The 23,687-nt window shown below is 37.0% G+C and overlaps 1 protein-coding gene across 2 annotated transcripts in view; it reads left to right on the forward strand.

Annotated features, from left to right (window-relative positions):
- The window catches only part of GRX4 (glutaredoxin 4), a 136,818-nt gene that overhangs the window by 45,062 nt on the left and 68,069 nt on the right, over positions 1 to 23,687 (forward strand). Inside the window, exons 2-4 of one of the 2 annotated variants that reach the window (XM_089787615.1) lie at positions 1,814 to 1,953; positions 20,518 to 20,661; positions 20,839 to 20,938. In XM_089787615.1, the coding sequence (XP_089643741.1) occupies positions 1,897 to 1,953; positions 20,518 to 20,661; positions 20,839 to 20,938 (301 nt within the window). In that variant the 5' untranslated portion in view covers positions 1,814 to 1,896. The remainder of the gene's footprint in view (positions 1 to 1,813; positions 1,954 to 20,517; positions 20,662 to 20,838; positions 20,939 to 23,687) is intronic. The other variant, XM_089787621.1, reaches the window with a different exon arrangement.

Here is a 23,687-nt window from a genome sequence, read left to right on the forward strand (position 1 = left end):
CTTCAAGTTAAATTTTCTTATTCAATTTCTCTTGTTCATATTTTTCTAATGCCACTAAACAAGTGTGTTTTGCCTCAGCAGTTTGTTGAGTGCAAATTGTAATATCATGTTCAGGTATAGCAGCAATGTGGTAATTGAATCTATAAATATCACCAGAATTTATTTCTTTACAAAACATACTTTTCGTTTGATATTTGTTTCTTCTAGGAATTTTTTTGGTATATTTCCAACATTCATCTTTTTACCCATTGCGGAAAATGAAAGCAAAGGGCTGCTGCAATAAGAAAATTCAAGTAAAATATCAAAGTTTGAAACTAATAAACAAAAGCTACAAAACAACAAACCCTAGTTTGCAATATAGTAAAACTAAAAAACATTCAAAATTTGCAAATGAAAACTAAAAAAAGTAACAAAAAATCCAAAAAAAATCAGCTCTTACCTCTTGCAAATGAGTTGAGGAGTGTTGCTATTGACTCCTTAATGCTCCCAATGCAATTTATGGCCTCCCCAGATGGACTTTTGATCTCTTTGGTGCTCTTCCTTCTTACTGGCTGGAAACCGGTGGTTTTTCTTTTCTCTTATTCTCTCTCACTTTTCCTCTCTTCTACTCATGCTTAACAATTAGAAGACCCTTTAGGGTTAATACAAAGAGGAAAGGCCAAAAAGAAAATAAAAAAATGTGTTTTGTTAAAAAATTAAGTCCACTTTATGCCCCGCCTCGCGGATGATTCAGGGGATTTTGTCCATGAATCACATGAGTTGGCGATTGATGGGAAAAAATTGGCTGATCCAATTCACAACTCATGAAAAATCGCCCAAGTTGAATCGAATTGTCAAACCGGCAATTCAAGCGATTTCATGGCGATTCTCAGAACTCTGATATTAGTATTACGGTAATACTAATATAAAAGAATGTGCAATGTTACAGGTTACCTATAGATAAGCACCTCCTAGGTTTTGGTAATCCTCAGTGCATGTCAGAAGTATGTCAAAATGAATCTATATGTCATAGTAGCCTCCTTGTCTTTTCTACTTATCAACTCTGGAAGTCCGTGAGTTTTTGCTGAGTCTTGCCTAGGACACAGACGAGCCCAAGCCCAGGCCCCAAGGACTTGGCCAAGGTCACCCAGCTTGGGACTCATCGAGTCCTGGTGAGTCCAGGATCTTTGTTTATGAATATTGGACTAAACACATCATTGTAAATATTGACCAATTAGTTTTATACTTGATTTGTTTGTTTTATGTTAAGAATGCCTTGTAATTATTGTCCAATTAGTTTAAGACTTAAGTTGTACATTATGAATATTAGACTAAACTCAGCATTGAACGTAGGTTGAACAGTGACAATCTCCTTCGTGAAAAATCTCCTTTACCTGATAGCAATTTCTTATATGCACAATCTACCATATCCGGCGACAATATCTTTGCACAATCTGCTTCATAACTAACTTGTGTTGATGTTCGATATCATTTTATTTCTAAATCTTGCACTTTTGTCTCACCGTCTTTTCGTTTTTATGTTTAAATATGTACATGGAACTCTGCAGTTGTTATGCATTTGTAATGCCACAATACATATTATATGCTTTGTGATCTCTCAATGTTCATGATTTAGTGCTAGCTGCAAGATTACTCAATTGTTGATTTACATTTTCTGCTAATTCTATTGCTTTTGAACTTCTTTTGGAAACAAATATGGATTGAATCTCAACATATGAGGTCAAAAATGATTACATCGAGTATAATAATGTTACAGAAATTTGACTTAATTATGAGCAGTTCATTTGTGTAACTCATTTATCATTGCTTGCAGGAAATACTTCACAACTGCATCACCTGAAGAATTTTGAAGGATCAAGGAAACGCACATTTTAAGAGTTTGACGTGGCTGGAAAAATGGCTCACCACATCTTGCAGGCATTTCTGAGATCACAATTAGCTGCTTCTTCATCTGTAAGACATAGCTAGGTTAATTTATCCTTGAGGTCTACGCCAATTCTTGTTCCATTTAGCTACTAGGGAAGGCTTATGTATAACAATGCGAGTTTAGGTCATCGGGTCAAACTTTTCAATATTTTTTCATACTTGCTTTGTTATTTCATATTTATAACTCAAGACTAAAAACTTTAATAAACCTTGTATGGCTGAACTGTTGTTCTATGGCTTCTGTAGTGTCAGTTAGAGATCTATAACTGATATAACTTGTTTAGCCCATGTACACTTGGTGTAAACGGTAAATACATTCAAGAGGACATATTACTTCCTTAAAAGCATACATATATTTTTTCTTATCTCCTTTTCTTAAAGGCCTTTTTGTTTGTTTATTAAATCCCTGTATTTGGTGTTTGGTGAACATATCTGTTCCTTGGCCCTGTACTGGGCAGACAAAGCTTAATTTCTTTGCTCTGTAGAAGGTGCCTAATGAGATGCTGATGTACTTAGTTGTGACTTAATGTAGGATTATGAAATAGTGTTGGCTTTGTAAACCTTTCTCAAACAAATTGATTGGCTTACTGCCCTACAGCTGCTTCGAAGTGCACCTGTGAAGTATTAATTCCTACAGAGGAAGCTGCTTGTGAAATGAAATCTATATTTTGGACTTGATATTATGTTAACTGTCGAACCTTCGAAATCCCTTTAAATATGGTCAGAAGTTATTTGTAATTGTTTATACTGTGAAGCCATAACTAAAAAGTACTATGGAAAATTTTACAGATTTGCAATTTATTTCACTGTTTTCCAGTACACTTTTTTGGTAGTCATCAAAGAGTAACCCATTTGAATTAAAAAAACTGGGATTAGGCCTAGTGAACTTGAGAAGATAAAGTTCACCTTCCAAGCATCTATAAAGCCTCATTTGATGATATCTGAGCTAATCCCTCAATCTGTCAATACAATACATTTTGGTGAAGATTGATTGGAGAGCTTGCTTGGGTTGCCTGGATCTAGAAGTTTCTCAGTCAGGCATGACTATTGTAAGTTGCTACAAGTGCCTAGGGGCTTTATATTGGCATCAAAAAGGCTGTTACAGGCATCCTCTAGGCTTGTCACAAGTTGCTCTAAGCTACTTGAAAGGTGCAGTAGGTGTTGGAAATGGTTAAGAGTAGCTTGTGTGTTTGAGGTATGGTTCAATTTGTGTTTTGTGGTGGTCCAGAATGTCAACATGATGCAAATAGAGGTGACTTTCTTTATCTACACTCTCTATAGGGCAGTCTGGGACATCAATATCAGAAGTTGGAAGTCCTATGTGTATTGGACTGGCAGTTGACCTTATTTGAGTAGCGTTTTCCTTATCTAGAAGCTGGATGAAGCGTTGCCTGACTCCTTTATTGTGTCAAACTGTTTTGTTGAGTTGGTAGCCGATATGGGGATGTGAAGACTCTTTTTTCCTGCTTTGCTATGGTCATATATCTCTGTCCACATTGACAGACTGTTATGTGTGGTTTTTTCTTATGCAGGCTATTGGTGAATAGGATTCTCAAGTGCCTTGGTAGTTGCATACTGATGGTTGCCAGCTATGCTAGCCATCCACCTTTGATGGAGAAATGGGAAGGGACGCTCGAGGAAGCCGAGGGATGCTATCCTTTAGCAGAGGGCAATTGGGAAAGTATATCAGGCCGAGAGAAAGCAGTTAGGTGATTGGATAGCTTGAGAAGATATTCTCAGACTGATTTTGAAAGAAAGAGAGAGTGGCAGAGAATTGTTGCACAGTAACAGACTGGAGGTAATGGAGACTGTATTGCTGTGAAGGTCTTTGTAAGCCATTATTGACAATTATATTTCTTGTATCAACACAACCATTAGTAGGGAGATGCTAATAGGTTACCCTTACTGGATTTATAATTTTATTCATCTCATCGCCTTTCTCTAGAGGGTTCTTGGCATTTTGTTACTTGTGTTGTATTTTGTGACATCATATTCCTTATACTAGTCAAATGTTATTATTTTTGTAATAGTGATACTAGACTCAAACATGCAGGATCCACTACAAAACCAAAAACAACTTTCCACAAGAGAGCAGCAGGAAATGAATGCTAGACTATAAAGCCATTACAATGGAATAGGATACAAAACGTATAAGAGTAAATTTGCTTATGTAAGATGAGAGAAAGAACAACATAGGATTAGGACAAGTGTCACAGCATATGACATCAGACAAAAAGTAGATAATCTAACAGTGCTCTAGTTAAGTAAGTGTGAATAGGACCTACATGGGAACCAGTTAGATTATATACCCTGTTCGTACGAACACCCCTTACCCCGCCTGAAGCGCAGCTTAGCAGATGGGTCTTGACAACATGACCTTGTTAGGCACCCATGTTCATAAGGTTTCACACAAATGGAGTTAAGGAGAAAAATATGTAGGAAAAAGCTCCTCTCTAAAAGAGGAAACAGACCTCCCCTTGAAACTCATCTCCCATGCCAACACCAATTGCTCAAAATTGATTATTGATAAATGTCTAAAATTGGAAAAGAACATTTCTTTCTTTGGGAAGAAACAAATCCAATGGTGCATTTTGACAAAATTCCCTTTCCAAGAGTGATGAGGGACGGAGTCTTGTGATGTATGCCTCTAAGAACTGCTTAAGTGTCCACATGTAAACACTAAAGGATTTCACAATGCAATGGGGGGAAACTAATCTATCAACTTGTAAAGATTCATAAGTAACAATCTCCAAAGAGAAAGATGATGTGGTATATGTGTCCTATACTATTATCAAAGAGGAAATGGGTATCTTCAAGTTTGTTCTCCCAAATTTTTAAGATAGGAGTTGCAAAACAAATCTGCATTGTGTCAAAAGGTCATCTCACAAAGTTGAATCTAAATGACAAAAACCATCTTGTTCATTTGAAGTATTGGAAGGCATAGCTATAGTTAACTTTGAAGAAGCAAGAGGTAGATGTGTTGGATATTACGATACTAGATGAACGTCTATTATTAGTTAATGGTAATCTATTTGTAATCTATTATAAACATTAGAATGTTTCCAATATTTAGTTATCTATAGATAACTCTTAGCTAGAATAGAAAGTTTTTATTCTTTACTATCGTTTCCTAAGGAAATATCATTCCATTCATTTGTATATATTGACCTCTTGGTCTCTATTAATAATAAGAAAATAATGTCCATTTACTTTATAATATGGTATCAAAGCCAATACTTCAATTTTTTCCACAAATTTATAATTTCATTTGAAATTATTTCTTCAAATTTTCGAAATTATTTCTGTCTTTTTCTCTACAACCCACCTAGGGTTTCTGCCTTGAGAAATTTGAATGCTGAAACACATTTGTTTTGTGCTCCAAATCGCGTCTCATAATATGGTATCAGAGCCAATACTCCAACTGCCCCTGCTCTTGATCAGGATACATGGGATTTGAATAATCAGAAGGTAGTGATGCTTCTCAAATTATCCATAGTTGATGATCAACTCTCTCAGATTCCATCCAACAAGTCAGCTGTTGAGATATGGGCACATCTCAAAGGTCTTCACGAGACTTTTGACAAAAACGAAGCCTTCATCTTGAAGAACATTGTTTTCTATTATCATGGATGAGCGAACCTCGCTCCAGACTCACCTAAATAGGATTTCCTTTAGGATTTAGGAAATTCGTGATCAGTTGCTTGCCATTGGTCGCAAGATGGAGGAAGAGGACATTATGGTTATCACTCTTCGGAGTTTACCAAAGTCCTACGAGCATTTTATTGAGACTCTCAACATTATGTTGTCTGGTGTTGATTTGAAGTTCATTGATCTCTACACACTTCTGATTCAGCAAGATTGGTGGAATCAATAGTTCAGTAGCAACTCCAGCTCCATCTCCACAGAGCAAGCCTTTGCTGCTAAATCCTTTCAGAAGGATAAAGGCAAGTTTCAATAGTTGTCTTAGCTCTAGCTCAAACGACTCCCAGAAGAAAATTATTCAATGCAACTCTTGCCACAAATTTGGACACATGAAGATTGAATGTCGGAAACGCTTAGTTGCACAATCTAAGCAATCCGGTTCGTAACCCAAAGCGAACAGTGTAAAGCACATCGAGCAGACAGAATCTGCCTTTTACGCCTCCATGGCTAAAAGACATGCAGATCATGTCAAGTCATTTGCCTGGTACATTGATTTAGGTGCCTCTTGTCATTTCACCCACCCTAGAGACTAGTTTATTGACAATCAGTCTTATTCAAATTTTGTTATTTTTGGTGGCAAAGAAGAGTACACCGTTGTCGGCAACATTCATATTCAGTTTGCTGGGAGGAATCTTATTTTCCTCGATGTGTACTACGTTTCAGGGATAGAACTAAATCTACCATTAGTTAGTCAGGTACTCCAACATTCTCCACACTTGGATGCCACCTTTAATTCACATCAGTGTACCATCACTGATTGGGTGATTCAATCTACTATTGCAGCGGGTCTTGAGGATTATGGTCTTTTTTGACTTAATGATTCTGGTGATTCTCGGGACTTAGCTATGATTGCTCGGCGGTCTTTTGTTAGCACACTTTGGCTTCAACGATATGTGCACTTAAATGTGCATTATCTTCCTCAGCTTGCTTGGGATGAGCTTGTCCTTGGATTGGCAAAGATTTAGACAAAACAACTCAGAGTTTGTGATGCATGCCAGACTGGGAAGCAACATTAAACACCTTTCAAAAGTGGCAATTCATGGCGAGCTTCTTAGGTACTTCAACTTGTTCATGTTGATATTTGCGGCCTTATGGCCACTCCTATTCTTGGGTTCAAGTGTTTTTTGTTGTTTGTTGATGATTTCAGTAGAAAAATGTGGGTGTAGTTACTTAAAAAGAAATTAGATGCATTCCTTGTATTATAGAAGTTTAAACCTTTAGTTGAAAAAGAGTCTGGGAAATCTATTATTACTCTTAGGTTAGAGAATGGGGGGGAAATTTTGTTCTAATGAATTCTCTAGCTTTTTGGATACCCATGGCATCAAACTTCAATTAACCATACCCCACACACCACAACAGAACAATGTAGTTGAATGTTGGAACAGAACAATCACTGAATTGGCTAGATATATGCTCGAACATAGACATGTTCCGAAGAAGTTTTCGGTAGAAGCAGTTAACACTGTAGTTTATCTTTTGAACGGCTCACCTACAGTGGCGGTCAAAGGTAAAACTTTGAAAGAGGCTTGGTAAGGTCGCAAGCCCAAAATCAGTCACCTCATGGTTTATGGCTCCCTAGCTTTTGTTTGGATCCTAGATGTGCCACGCACCAAGTTGGATGCCAAGAGTTAGAAACTCATGCTTGTTGGATATAGTAGTCTTCACAAAGCCTACTACTTGATCGACATTGAGACATCTCGTCTCATCAACAGTTGTGATGTAGTCTTTGATGAGCAGCAAGGACCTTTCATGCTTGTTTCTCCTGTTCCTGATCCAATAGACCAGCCTATGAAGGCTCATGATTTCGGAGTCAGGCTTCCATTAGGTCTACTTGATGGGAGGGCTCCAGTAGCTCTTACAACTCCACTTATACAAGTGATCCCTATATAGACACCTCCAGCTTCTCTTGTAGGATCACCAATATTTGTAGATGCTTCACTTGAGTTTGATTTGGATTTGTCAGATGAAGAACTTGATCACCAAGCATCTCCTGATACTAATGGTGGTCATTCTCCGCTCCAGCCTAAGTGGTGGGCTAAGACACTTGCTGATCTTCAAGATGATGAACTCATTGAGGGGAGAACTGCTTGGAAAAAGAGAAAACCTACAGAGTCTGTTAACTTTGCACTCATGGCCAACATTTACAGTGTGTTTGAACTTCAAACATACTCCGAGGCTAAAGGGATTCCAGAGTGGGAACATGCCATGACATCTGAGAACCAGAGCCTGATGAAGAATAACATCTAGGTCCTTTATGATCTTCCACTAAGGAAGAAACCCATAGGCTGCAAATGGGTTTATAAAGTCAAATACAAATCTGATTGTACTTTGAATAAGTACAAAGCTTATTTAGTTGCAAAGGGCTTTCCTTAGCATTAGGGCATTGATTATGAGGACACCTTTGCTCCTACTGCAAAGGTGAGCACCATCAGATTAGTCCTAGCCATGGCAACTTAGTTTGGTTGGAAGGTCCATCAAATGGACGTCAAGAGTGCTTTCCTATATGGTGATCTCCATGACAGCCTACTAATTTCAAGGTTGTCCGAAAATAACATTAGGTTCTTAGATTAGTGAAAGCTCTCTATGGCTTGAAGTAGGCCCCTTGGGCATGGTACATCAAAATTGATAAGTACCTCAGTGATCAAGGCTTCAAGAGGAGTTTTTCTGACTCAAATTTGTACATCAAGATTACTGACAATGACATCATCTTTGTGGTTATTTTTATGGATGATTTGATCATCACTGGCAATTCAACATCTTTGATTTTGTGAATCAAACATAATTTATGCCAGTCTTTTGATATGACTGACCTTGGGCTCATGCATTATTGCTCAAGTGTTGAGGTTTGGCAATAGTCTTTTGGTATATTAATCTCTCGCTCCAAATATGCTAGGGCTTTGTTAGACGAATTTCGTATGCAGTATTGCAAGCCAACATCTACACCCATGGAGAAAGGTCTCAAGTTATCCGGAAAGTCTGATTCTCTTCTCGTTGATGATGCTACATACAAGCAACTAATAGGAAGCCTCATCTACCTCTCTGCTACTAGGCCTGATATCAACTTCACAGTTAGATATGTATCACGCTTTATGACAGATCCTAAGGCTGATCATTGGATGGTAGCAAAGTTTGTGCTTCATTATGTGAAAGACACTTCAGCTTATGGACTTCTTTACTCTCGAAGTTCTAATTCTAGACTTAGTGGGTTCACAGATTTAGGCTGGGTAGGCTCTATAAAAAGTCAACTTTTGGATATGTGTTCAGTTTGGGATTCGATGTGGTGACGTAGACCAGTAAGAAGCAACAGGCAGTTTCTCTCTCTTGGATAGAGGCGGAATAAAAAGGGACTGTTAAGGGACGATGTGAAGCTGTTTGGCTTTGTTGGATGCTTGGGGATATGCAGATGTCACCAGCAGGACTGACTACTCTGTTTGTTGATAACGAAGGTGTTATCAAGTTAGCATGAAGTCCAATCTTCCATGAACAAACCAAGCATGTGGATATTCACTGTCACTACATACGACAGCTGGTTAATGACAGGACAATAGACTTGTAGTATGTTCCTACAATAGATTAGACTGTAGACATTCTCACCAAGCCTCCTGGTCTTGATAAGTTTGTCAAATTCAGAGGACAACATGGTGTTGTGGATAGATTAATCGTTTAGGGAGGGTATTGTGATACTAGATGAACGTCTATTATTAGTTAATGGTAATCTATTTGTGATCTATTGTAAATAGTAGAATATATCTAATTTTTAGTTAGGTGTAGATAACTCTTACCTAGAATAGAAAGTTTCTATTCTTTATGATTGTATCCTAAGAAAACATCGTTCTATTCATTTGTGTATATTGACCTCTTGGTCTCCGCTAATAATAAGCAAATATTTTCCAATTACTTCATAATATTGGAAACTCAACATAGGTATGAACAGTCAAAGTAGATGAAAGAACACCATGGTTGAAGTGAATAAACTTCACTAGATCAGTCAAAGGAGTTGCACTATCATTTAGAGCAAAATATGAAAAGGTGTACAAGTTAGATGCATTATCTACTATGTCAACACCAATGGTCTCTTTACTCTCCAAGTCTCTAATAATCACACAATCAAATGTGAAATAAATAGTTTTCCTTGCTCCACTATGTGCAATTTGAGAGATTGGAAGGAGACTAGTTGACAAGCTTGGAATTTGGAGTACATCAATTAATTTTTTTTCTCCTATGCCAAAACATCCTTTTCGACAAACACATTCACACACATGTTGTTCCCCGATAGGATGTGTGGTAAAGTATAGGGCTCAAATGAAGAGAGCATATTCTATGATGAAGCCATTTTATGTGAAGCTCTAGGATCGAGAAGCGGTCTCCTTGACTCATGAATCATAGGTGCAAAAAGAGCCCTGCTTTTTATCTTTTCTAAATTGATCAATCAATTTTCTATAACAACTTTTTTTGTCATGCCCAATTCTTTTGCAATGTGTGCTTTTCCTTCTTAGGTGCATCTTCTTTAGAAGAGGTGAGAGACTTATTAGAATTTGTCTTAGATATTGGTTTCTTTTTTCTACATGTGATTGAGCTACCAATTCTTATCTCTTAGGAGCACAACTAATTGGATTAACTTAGCTTGCTGCCTTGTAAAATTTTCACAAAATATCTCAAAAGATTGCTCAATAAATGCATCTCCTGGTGAATGTTATTGATGATTGCTGAGAGCTCTCTAAGATTCATCTACTGTTTGATGCTTGAGTATTTTTGTTGTGCCTCTATTAGTTATGGTCTTCAACATATTTTATGTTGCTGTTGTTAAATCTCAAGTTACTTTTGTGGTGTTTGAGCTATGGCTACGCTCGTCACTATCCTTCTTGGCTCATTTTCTTGTCTTCTTTGTATTGGTTTTTGGTGGCTAATGACTCGGCTGTTGAGTCAGCTTCAAATGCATATGTGTTGTTTAATGACATTGATGTGGAGTCTTCAGCTGTTGCGGAGGTTATGTAGACATTTATTTGTTTATGCTGTTTTTGATATGGAGTTTCAATACTCTTCATGTTGTTGTTCCTTCATTTGATGTCAACTTGCAATAGTTTGTATGAGAGTGCCATTTCACATTATGTTGCTACAGTGGATGTTTGTAATGACAGGAGTCTCACCGTTCGCCAATCACTTATTCTTCGAATGTTGGGATTGTTGGCTTTTCTGTATTGTTCATTTTCTTGAAGAGGAGTTTTGTTAGAGTTAACTTTAGATTGTTGATAATTCAGTGTTCTGTTATTTTTGGGAATTATTATCAGTGTTTTAATTCTATGCAGTTGATAGATGCTATACTGTGTATGTGAGCAGCATCGAAGTGATTTTTATATATTATGTCCAGATTGTATTAGCTCTATATTTTTCGTATCATGCATTATCTTAGATACTCTTTGTTGTTTATTTGTGTCTAATCATGATTGATGAGCTCTGTGATTAAATTTGTTCAAAGTTGAATCTAGGATTATTGACTTTCATGCGGAGGACGTCAATGAGGAACATATATTTTGTAATTGTTTTTGCAATTTCAATAAAGACATCATCGTTTCGTGGGCTGGGTTGTTCCCCTTGGAGAGGAGTGTTTTTCCCAAGAAAACTTGTGTTATTTGTTGTTTTGAATTTTTGTATTCGATTTGATGCAATCTTATATTTCCGGTTCGAAATTTTAACATGTTATAAGAGCTGGTCTAAGGAATCGATCCAGAACCAGAAGTATTAAGTTATATTTTTTACTCTTTGCTTTTGCTATCCAGTTGTTTGTTTCAGCTTTTACAATGGTGAACGGTTTGAAAGTTGAAGACATTAGATGGTTCTTCAAATTCCTCTTCTTCGAAATCTAGAATTCTGATTAGTATTGAAGAGAATGATCTCCTTGACTATGTAATTTTGGTGTAGCACAACCTTTTGAAGAAACCAAGAAAGCTCAATGGAAAAAGAACAAGATTATGGCAAAGAAGATCCTGATCGATTCTATTAAGGATTATCTAGTTCCCATTATTTCAAAGTTGAATTCAGCCAAAGAGACTAATATGGAACTTGATAGAGAAGAGTTTGAGCCTCCTCGAGACATGGATATGGCTCATCTAGATCCACCTTCAAAGATTCATAGAGAGAATACAGATTTAGAAGACTCTGCTGATTTTGTTGATCTTATAGATACTTATGCCAGTCCTAGTAATATTTCAGCTAATAGTGAAAGTGTGGGCTAGGCACACTATGGAAGAGGCTGAAAATATGCAATCCCTTGTGGCATTTTCAGAGAGAGTAAAAGACTGTTGTGAGGTTTTCACACCATCGCCCCAAAATTTTTGGGGACCCTCTTTTTCGGGCAAGCCTCGGCAATTTTCATGGATTTTTGGAAATTTTCGGTTGCCTTGCAAAAATTGGAGTGGTCTAGAGTTTTTTTTCAATTGGCAAATTTACACCTTGGATGCATTCGGGCCAAGAGAGGAATTTAATTTGTTTTTACGCGGTGCGAAACTTGATTTTCTAGAACATGTGATTTTGTCCTTCGGCCAAACGCAATTCAACCAACATTTTTTTCGATGGTTAAAATGATATCTGGTAGGATAAAATTGCAAATTTTGGACTTGGATTTTTTAAAATTTGAAATAATTGTATAAGTCTGAGTATTTTCAAAATGAATTCGTTAGATTTAGTTGTTTTGGAAATCTTGAAATTTTTTGGTGAAAAGAAATGTTGATAGTGAAATTGGATTTAGAGTTTGAATTTCAATAGCTGGGAAAAGGATTTATTTTGTTAAAAAATTGAAATTGTATTGCAAAGTTGAAATTGGATTAAATTGCAAAATCTCATTAATTTGGTTGAAATTTTGCCTAGAGGATTTTAGAAATGTTAAAGGTAATTGGTAATTTGGAATTGAAAATTAATTTTGACTTGCTAGATTCGATTTTAATGATATTTTAATTGCCAAAACATTGATTAAAGGAAAATTTTGACATCTCCTAGGTTTACCTTATTTCTATTTTGCAATTCTAGGTCAAACTGGCAATTAAATGGACCAATATCACTATGGGGCTTAGTTATTTTCATGTTTTATTTAAAATTGGGCCATCTTTGGAGGTCTAACTTAAGTTTTGTTTCCCACCAGGTAGGTCGACCCACTTTGGAGATCAACTGAAGGATATAAGAAGGGGCTCCCCCCTCTTATTTCCTCATTCTTTCCCAATCCTCTTCTTTGGATGTGCGAATTTCTCCTTTAATTGGGTGAATTCTTCCTTGGCAGCGATTTTTGGGGTCTGATTTTCCATTTATTGGGAGCGATTTCCTTCCTTCAAGTTGGGCGAATTCTGCCCTAAGAAGATTTTGGAGTTGAAGGTCTGATTTTGCAGAATTGAGCGATTTTTTGAGGTCTGAGATTTCCTTCTTTGGTAGCGAATTCTTCCTCCAGCTATGGTGATTTTGTTTGGAGTGGGAGATAAGGCGATTTGGGGTTTGATTTTTGGCAATTTTGGGCGAATTTAGAGAATCAAATTTCTGATTTGGAGCAGATTTTTCTGCCCTAGGACAGCAATTTTCTTCAAATTGAGCGATTTTGGCAAGGAGGTCAAAATTCAGTGGAAAGGGCAGATTTTTTTGCAAGCACTTCATTTGCTAGGGCATCATTGTTTGCAAGGGGGATTGAAATTTCTGAGATTTGATTTGAATTTGAAGAGGCCCGATTATTGGTAGAAGGCAGATTTAAGGTAAGATTCTCATTCATTTTTAGAGGTGAAGATTGATTTTAAAGGCGGATTTTATTCCTTGTTCTTGCTTGGTTCGTTTCATCTTCTTCTTGCACTTTTCATCCACTACTTCATCATTTCCATTGATAGGTTAAAGTTGGGAGATATAGGTGTAGATTTCATGATATGACACTTTGAGAGGTAGAAATAAGCTAGACTACCCTAGGATTGAAGTTGGGAGATATAAGTGTAGTCCATCCTAAGGTAATGAAGAGGCAGAAATAAGTGGTAGTCCCACCCTTAGGATTGAAGTTTGGAGATTGATAAGTGTAGAGATGGGATTTGCAGAGGCAAAAATAAGCTAGATTCCATCGATAGAAAGAAGATTGCATAGTGATAGTGTAGTCCATATCATTTAGAACGAAGGGGTAGAAATAATTGTTTAGGATGGTGGATTTTAGTGCAATTAAGAACTCAAAGGGAACGAATGCCAAAAAAGACAAGGAAGACATGATGCCTAAGACCACCTTCTTCTCGAAAGTGAGATGAATAAGTGACACCAATATCAGCATGGTGAACATGGTACAGTTGAAGGATAAATTGAAGGAAGGACAATCCCCCATGGTGAAGAAGATCTACAAGAGTGGAATTGTACACGCGGCGACTTTTCCTCCTACCTTGCCTTGTTCGGAATTGGTAATGGAGTGTGCATCTCGGTTTGATATTGTGACCAAGTCCATCATTTTTGATGAAGGGAAGAGAGTGTTGGCTAACATTAGCGGACAAGTGGTCGAAGAGGTATTTAATATTCTCCAGTATAAAGGCATGACAGTGGTAATGATGGATCAAACAACCAAGTTCTTTTAGGATAACCAGGAGGCTTATTTCATTCATTTAAAGTAGAATTGGTTACACGAAGGCAAGAAGGGAGTTACCAAGTCGTGAAAGCTCATCAAGTCAGATTTCAAATTAGAGTATGGTGACCTTATTGTTCTTCTCAGCTGAATCATGGGCGTGGCTCAATGCATGCAATTTGAGAACTAGATGTACTATTTTATTGATGAAATTGAAAATGGAAAGAGAAAATTTGATTGGGCTAGAATCATAAATGAAATTTAGAGTTGCAACTTAGGACAATGCAAATTCAAAAGCAAGTCTACATGGGATCCTATCTTTTCTATCTGATTGCGAGGCTATATGAAAATCCTGAACTTAAGGCCTTAGGAGTGATCGGCAATGGGCCGGGGCAATGTTTGGTGCATGAGTGCTATCTACAACTTCATTTGCAGAACACCAAAGAGTATAAGATGTTTTATGATGCCTTTGCCATGAAGACGGTAAGGATATTACAAGGGACCCCTGCTAGGAGGTTTTTAATGGAAGTGGAAGTAAATGTTAAGAAGTATGGGAGTTGGTTCATCCAATTTCCACAAATCACATATATTAGAGTAGCAGGAAGTATAGTTTGTCCCAAGAGACTTCCAAGGTACCCACCCAACAAGATAGTTTTGATGGAGTTGGCTAGGCAACTTGAGCATTATGACAAAATGATGAAACTTAAAGGTGAAACAGGGATTATCTTCTTATTTGGAATAGGCAATGATACTCACCCCAATCCTGTCGCTTTTGCAGCTGCGGAGGAGGAGTTTGAACGGTATCATCTAGGATGGTATAGACCAAGACAATAATTCGATCCTAATGGTCTTATCAAGGCATCTCATGAAAACACATTCAAACATATTCCTACTATAGAAGATTTTTGGGCCAATGCATAGGATGACTTTCATGTAAGGAAGCTAGCTTCTTAAGATTGTCAGTGGGTATGATGAGAAGTTAAGGCAATTACAAAATCGGAACATACACCTTACTTATGAGAAGATGAAACTGGAGGAAGGTTTAGAGGAGTCAGTCAGATAGAAAGGTGGGGGCAGTAGCCAACAACAAAGAGTAGTTAAAAGCAAGAAGAGAAATTTGGAGGTTGAGAAAAGTAAAGAACATCAGGGGCCTCCAACAAAGAGACAAAATGTAGCACCATCAAGGGAGAACATAATTGAGGCTAGGAGCTAAGAGGTTAATAAAAGTGGACAAAGGGTCTTGATAGAGGTGAGTTCTAATTTAGAATCAGGTGGTTACAGTGATAGTACCGGATACTCTCCTCTTTCGGAGAACCAACATGGAGATGATATGACAATCACTAGTGAAGATGAGGATAGGCCAATTGATATTGAGGAAATAAGCCAGGCGCCTGACGCCATTGGTGATGCTTTGCTAGACAAACCAAATCCAGATTTGGGGAGATGCACTGCACTGCTATGGTTAAGGTAAATGCTTATGCCAAGAGGCGAGGTGGTGACTGTCCGAACAGATGAAGATACTCAAGGGTTAGTGGAAAAGGAGGATAGTGAGAAATAGAAACAAATTACAAAAACAATGGCAAGGGTAATCAAGAGTGATGATGAGGGTCATCGAAACATTTAGGTTGCTATACCAAAGGTTAGCAAGACAGTGGATGGGATTGTAGCCCAAGAGTATGAGATAGTAGAGCATAACTTGGGAAGAATCACGGATGACATGGAATCTGTTTTCAATTAGAGAAAGATTGAGGAAGACAAACAAGAGGATTGTAAAGTTGGAGGCCGAAAACAAGTATTGGAGAGATTGCTAGCCTATCCAACAGTTGCATCAGGTAGCCCTTCCGCAAGACAGTAGGTGTAACATAAAAGAGACATCGGCTCAGCTACGTGAAATCAAAGATTAGATCAATGATATAATTCAAGATGGGTGAAATTTCTTACCTTTATCTCGACATTCAGGTCATTGGTGGCTATTAGAGACAAATTTACAAGTATCTGAAAATACTAGACGTCAAGGATGGAAGTGCCATCAATTTTGAATTTCATCTCCATATCACGCAAATTAAGTGTGAACTCTCCTATAGCATGAAGCCACTTCATGCTGAGAACTATATCCGTTCCTCCCATGTTCACAACATAAAAATCTGCGATAAACTCAAAATTGTTGAGTTTCAATGGTAAATTAGGAATCATCCTCTCATAGGTGAGAGTGTGACCATCGGCAACCCCACTCGAATGCCTTAAAACAACTGAGTTTGAATTCCCCTTTTCTCCACTAACCGTGAATCAATAAAGTTGTGGGTTGCACTTGTGTCCAAAAGAGATATGACTCTTTGACTTGCTAGAATCCCACGGAGCTTGAAATAACCTTCTCTCTGCATGCTGGACATATGAGCTTCCTGTAGCTCACTTTCTACTTTAAATTCTACCTCATTTTCTGACTTTTCTTCATTTGTGTCATAAATAGCAGCTTGCTGATCAGAAAAGTCAGTTAACGTTACCCCCTCATAAAACCATTCCATGTGCTTGTTTTGCCCTTTAGGCTTGAGTGGGTAGTCATGATTGAAGTCATATGGACCTTTATAGTAGAAACAGAGCTTCCTTCTACATAGATCATTCATTGTGTCCCCATCTAATGGAGCTGCAAATCTTTTCTTTTGATTAACATTATCAGCCTTCTTTGGATCAGATTTGTTCTCAGTGTCGTAGGAAGAAGGTTTGGTGCCAAACTGCTTACGAGGTGTAGTGAGCTCCATACTGCAAGCTTTCCTCATGGTCTCCTGTAAGGTAGGTGGATCAAATGCCTTTATCCAACCTTTCATGGGCTCAAAAGGACCCTCAATAAACAATATGATGAGCCTTCTCTTTGAAATGCCTGTCACCATTATAGATAATCTTTGGAACTCTCCAATGTATGATTCCATGTATGCTACCTTCCTGATATTGATCAATATTCGGCCTCCTCGAAATTGTCAAGTTTTGCACATTGGTGCTAAGTTGCTGAAGGATGTTTGCCACCTGTTCTTGACTGGCCACCATTCCCCTCAGTACTTATTTAGCATCCCTGTCTTCGTCATTAAGACAAGCATCATCATTCCTTTCAGCCATACTATTAAAATCAGAATCCTCTTCCTATTCGTACAAGGGAGGTGCCTGAAAAGGTGCAAAAGTATTTCGCTGATTTCTGGTACCCCTGCGTGTGTAGTGCCTATTCTGGTGTGGCCACTTAGAAATGTTTTTCCCACAAGCTGGCAAGATTAATAGGCTCTGATACCACTGTGATGAGCCCTTCTGGCTCTCAACTCAAACTCTAGTAAACTCTTATGTCTTATCATGTTACTTTAGTTTTTTAGAGAAAAGTTCATAGATAGAAGAGAAGGTGCACAACGTATAAAAGGTTATAAACTGAAATACAGAGTGATTTCGTACTGAATGGAAATGTAGAAGACATTATTTTATTGAAACAATGAGATCACGAATGATAAACATACTAGAATGTTTCCAATTTTTTAATTTAAAACATAAGCCAACTAGCCTACCAAGAATGCTGAAAACTGACAGTAAAGGACTCCTGGCCTCTAGATTTAGGATCTCCTGCCTCGAAAAATACTATATGCCAAGGATGGAAGTCAAAAGGCAACCAAAAGGAAGGTGTTTCAACCAAACCCTTCACACGCCTTCGTAGAATGCACAATTCCCACAGCAAGTCGTATGGTCAAGAAGAAGAATGAGTAATAACCTTGCTGGATGCCAATGATCTGAAGAAGAAGGTGCCACAAGGAAGAAACCCCTTTCTTATTGCAATCAACAATAAATCTTTATATAATACTCTTTCTGAATCATGTAGAACCTCTGAATGAAGCTCTCAACTGCACTGATTCAATTGATCTTTCACAATCTCAGGAGTGCTCAACACTGAAGAGGTATCGCTCTCCAATGGAAAAAAAATGCTCGAAACCCTATCATAGGAGAAGCATAGGAAGAAGCCAAAGGCAAAGTCAAAATCTTCAAAGATGAATTTCTCATTGCCCAAAATGCCCATAAATGCCAAAAAGGCATGACTTCCAAAAAGATATGCCACTTTTGATATTTAAATCTTTTAAATTATAATTTTAGTCACTTTCAATAGTTTTTGACTCAAATAAAGTGGGCGCACTTTATTAATTTAAGTGATTAAATATTAAATCACTTTTAGAGAATATTTATGTGAATTTGAAAAGTATAAAGGCAATTTGACTTTATAATAGAATATTAAGTTAATAAATAACTTAAATCACTCAAATAGGCATAACTTCCACAAATCTTTATAGAATCCCGTGTCATTAGAAGCTGTCGACTCCTGAACTGCTAATGCCTGCTATGAACCAACATAGGGCTCTGAACATGAGAACTATCCAACTCCCTAGAAAGTACCACTGACCCTCTAATCAATCCAACTAGCTCACAGGGCTCCAATAAAAGGGCTAACACACTGTTCCCAAGAATTGACTAGAGTGGGGACATCACACCAATCATGGTATACCAGTCAATTGCTACACATTGCAAGCTGGCTGAAAAGATCATAGCTAAATTTCTATATCATTTGTCCATTGTTATTTGGATTGTTTCAGTAGTCTCAGACTGCCTAAGGGGAATCCATGAATCCATTGTTGATAAACTTGGGCAAGATTTTCTTATCACCACTAGGGCTTACCATGATTTTATTATGACACAAACTTAGTGTCTAGAATTTGGTTGCTAGGGTGTTTTGATTTGGATGTTTCAATGCTTTTGTTGCACTCTTGGTCATGTACTCTTCCCTTGGCATCGGCCCTCCACACCTTTAAATTGTATTCACTCCTTTGATTGACATCCCTTTAATGCTTTGAATGCCACTCTTCTACAATTTTCTGAAGGAATGTGACTTTGTCTCCCAATTTCCCTCTTCTAGAGAACGTTATTTTGAATTTTCAACGTGACTGCGTTTTCCAGAAGGGCTTCGACTTGGGAATTGTATAGTGGTATTTTCCTCAAATGTTTGTTGGAATCTCTCCTTCATTCCCATTGCTTGATGATCCTTAAAAATTGCTTATCTCATCATCTTGACTACGTTGTGGTTTCTCTTGCCTTTATTGGGATCCAAGGGCATGAATCACTCAAATCTGACTTAACTTCTTTTCAAAGGCAATATTGTTAAATGTTTATTGCTCTTTCAGATAAAATAAATACATGAACCAATAATAGAGATGACAGTGTATACCAGAGTAAAGTATATGTTTATTCACTTTGAAGCTATTACGAAAGAAGACCAAGAATGGCCAGCCAAGGATCAGAGTTGATCTGAGTAGATCATACTGCATTTCGTGACTATATACAATCTTTTTAAAAGGCTCAATGGTTGCCAATTGGAACATAGCTGTCAACCAATCGGTACTCGTAACTACTCAAAGCTGTCATAATGTCAAACAATTAATACATAGATATGAAACATGATAATAGACATTGTACCTTAACTACAAGGGTTTTCACCTCTTGGATCTCCCTATTCTGATACTAAATTGAAATGGCGGGCACAAAACAGCATGGAAAACTATGTACACTACGATGTCATATTGGCATGGAATAAGTAGGTGTAAAATGTAAAATTCAATTGGCATGAAATTAAATTGTTAGCCACAGGCGCAAGAACTTGGAAGGAAGCACGAGAAGTTTGTATTTATTTTCAACTGATACCATTTTTATGTCTCTTGAAGAATGAGAGATTTTCATTGCCATAGAGAATGACACTTTGAAAGTGTTCAACATCTTAGAAAAATTACCCTATGCCAAAAGACAAATAGCATAACAAGATATTTGGAATTTGCCTTTGGTGGTGGGTTTTAAATTCTGTGAAATTAGTGTTCAAAATTTATTTGGGTAGAAGAGATAATTATATTTATATATGCTAGTAATTCATGCGGCTTAGTGTTTGTTCATTTATTCTTTATTGCTTTGTTATTATATATGTTATAAGTAGCTGATCTGGCTTCTTTGTTAACGTATGCAATATAATTTAGGGATCCATATGTAGGTTTAATGTTATTGTTTTTAAAATAACCTGAGGTCTCTACATAAAGTGGAAGGTGTGCAGAATTATGGTCCCCAGCTTTAAGGATGAGCAATGCAAACTTTGAATTTAACAAATATACTAGCCATCTGATGTATCTGGATAGTTTTGTGAATATTAAATTTGAATCCAAAATTAAACATGACAATATAATGAGAGTGAAACAAGTGGAAGGTTAAGGTAATTGTTTTACAGTTTATTTTTGCACGACTTTGTGTCTAATTTATAACTTAATGTGAAGAAGGCAAGAGTCAGTGCACCATATGGTATGAGCGTACAGAAGCAGTTTTCAACAATAGGAGGAGACAATGACACTCATAGTGATTTCAGATCTGTAAATAAGGCTCCAAGTGATGTTCCTTCAGCACGCGAATTGGTGGAGAAGGTACAAAAATTGATTTTTAGATTTGTCAATTTCAACTATCACTTTAATGCTCACATAAGATCAGTGTTTTGTGTACTTCTAATATTTTAAATTGAAAAATGTTGCAGAGTATTCTGAGGCTATTCTGAGTTTATTTATTTATTTATTTTTGTTTTTGCTCATGAATTTTAAATGCAGGATGTGAAAGAAAATCCCATAATGCTATATATTAAGGGAGTTCCAGATGCACCTCGTTGTGGCTTCAGTAAACTAGCAGTTAGTGTTCTGCAACAATATGGTGAATAATATTTGCATGTTCTGTACGCTTTCTCAATGAGTTGTGTGAATTTTGTACATAAGAAGCTCTTTATGGCTGTATCTCATTGTTCACATAACTTGTCTAAAATTTCATACCAAGATGGATTAAAAATGTTGATTGTATTAGGATTTATATTTGGAATATTTTTCCCTGTAAAATTTTACTAGAATCTTTTAGTAGTTGGTATGGTTTTCAAAGTGCCTTCCATAACCAAATGACTGTCAATTTTTTTATCAAAACAAATCAATGGTAATTATGCTGTAGGCATTCTCCAATTGAAAGAGGCTAAGCTAAACACCATCAATCTATGGTGTAGTTTTCTCAGAGCCTTTGGACGACCATGAAACTGACTGTCACTGCTGGTTTTGTTTTGCCCTTTTTCACCATCCACTTTACTGATAGTTCCTGTTACACTCCAATGGAAAAGTATGCATTGCGTAGGTCTGTGCTCCAAGATACTTGGAGTGAAAGAAGTACGTCCAATTATGGGCTGTCCTTATCAGTTCAATTCGAAATTAATGACGTTGAAGCATCCATCCACTACAGAGAGAGTTCTGCACGGCACAAAAAATTCTCAGCCTGCTCATGTATCTATCATATCCTTTGTGTATGCCACATTAATGAGTTGCAAATATTGAGTTATGGTCAAGATACAACAGTAATAAGAAGATATCCATGGGATGGTGAGTTAAAAGTAGTTATTCTGTTGAAAGGACAGCTGTTGGTGTGACTGCAAGTATTTGAGAGTTAAAACAAGAGCTGCCAATTGTGCTGTTCATGAAAGAGCCGAAACAACAACAGCATATATACATACAATCTTGTGAACAATACACGGTTTAAGTACTTATATTTGCGGACAAGTCCATATAGAGTTTATGGTCTTCTCCAATTTTGGGGAGACACAACTGTCGAGGAATGTGTTGATGTTTTGTAGCTTCAGTCGGATAAATACTGAGTCAAAACTAGTGAAGATATGCATATATATTTAGTATATATGAGATGTATATATATATGTATATACGTATATGTATATAAATTTTATTATTATGTAAATATTAGAGAAATTAATATAATGACTCGAGATATTATGTATATACATATACGTACACACACATGATTACAATTGTTATTATATTAATCACATAATAATGAATAGCCATGTGCCATGGAGGGACATGTCTCTCCTTGGTTCATTCTCAATATAAATGCAAGAGATCATTGCCTTTGGAAAACACATACAATACAAGCAGTGCTAATACATTACCAGTGATATTATGTTTCCACAATTGCAACATTATTGATAGGGAGACCCACACTACAGTTGTTATGAGACTTGAGGATCATGGTCTTTATATATTTGTTGACTTAGGTGATTCTCAAGAGCACGCTGTGGTAGAAAAAAGTTCTTCCATAAGAAATCTTTGACATCAGCTTTATGGGCACTTGAATGTGCGGTCTCTAAGTTATCTCATAGGTTTTATTTGCTGGTCTACCTGAGATCAAGACTCAAAATCATGGGGTTTGTAGAGCCTGCCATGCTGGAAAGTAACATCAGTGTCCATTTTCAGATGGTGACACTTGAAGACCTTCTAAGGTATTACAATTGGTTCACGTTGATGTATGTGGACCAATGTACAGTTTTTAGAACTTTACAAAACAGGGGTTTCAGCCATAGTGTGCTAGACAAAGTCTCTCCTACCTTGAAGGGAAGGCTCCCCCTTCACACTTCTACTTGCATCAATTCATGGCAAGCAAGAATTTGAGAGAATCTAAAAGGGATGTTACCAATATTCTTTCCTCTTTTTTTAGGAAAGAGTCCAAATGCTCATAAAACAGGCAATGGGCACAATGAAACTCTAACTACACTTCTATCTTGAATTGGAATAGTGATACCAATAAAATCAAATCAGCTCACAGATTGATTGTAAGTGTATTGGCTTAGATCTATGTGTAGCTCCTAAACTATAACGACAAATAGGGAGCTCACAAACTCCTACGCAATCCTTCAAAGATGAGATTCTACTAATGGGGTACACAGACTTCCACAAGTAGAAGCTATTCTAGCACACAGACTGAAAGTAACAATTATATGGATGCCCTGGATATAGACAAGATTGCAAAAATTCAAGAAAGCAATACAATTTGTAGACATAACTTACAATTTACACTATCACAATTGTTCTTAGACACAACTTTGCAACACATTTCTTCTTTACTTACTTCTCTTTAAAACTTGGACAAGTAAATCATAGTTATACTTGCACAAGTAAATCACAATTATACTTGCACAAATCTTGCAGATTTTGCTTGCATATAAAAATATGATATTTACAATGAAAGGCACTCCCTTATATAAGCGAAGTAATTAGAGAAAAGAAAAAGGTGGGAGAAACTCAACCACCTTGACTAAGTCAAACAGGAAAGAAGACATATTCAGTTACATTACTGAAGGCACATGTAATTCGATTGCATGCAAGTCAATTACATGCAACATGTCTTCTGAAACTACATGCAGAAAGCTGAAAACAAACTTAAACGAAATGAAGAAAATGTTGAAGCGACTAAATCAATCATGTAAATTACTAGCAAATGCTTTGTACATTGTGATGTAGTTGTGGATAATTGCAGGATCGGGAGTTCCAGTATTCCGTGCTACTCCATTCACTTTAATAACCGTGGTGTTGCGTTGTTGCTGAATTGCCACAGGTGATTTGCTGAAAATTTATAG

This window comes from Cupressus sempervirens, chromosome 1, assembly GCF_028749045.1.
Source record: "Cupressus sempervirens isolate cs-2001-9-10 chromosome 1, ASM2874904v1, whole genome shotgun sequence".
Lineage (NCBI taxonomy): Eukaryota > Viridiplantae > Streptophyta > Pinopsida > Cupressales > Cupressaceae > Cupressus > Cupressus sempervirens.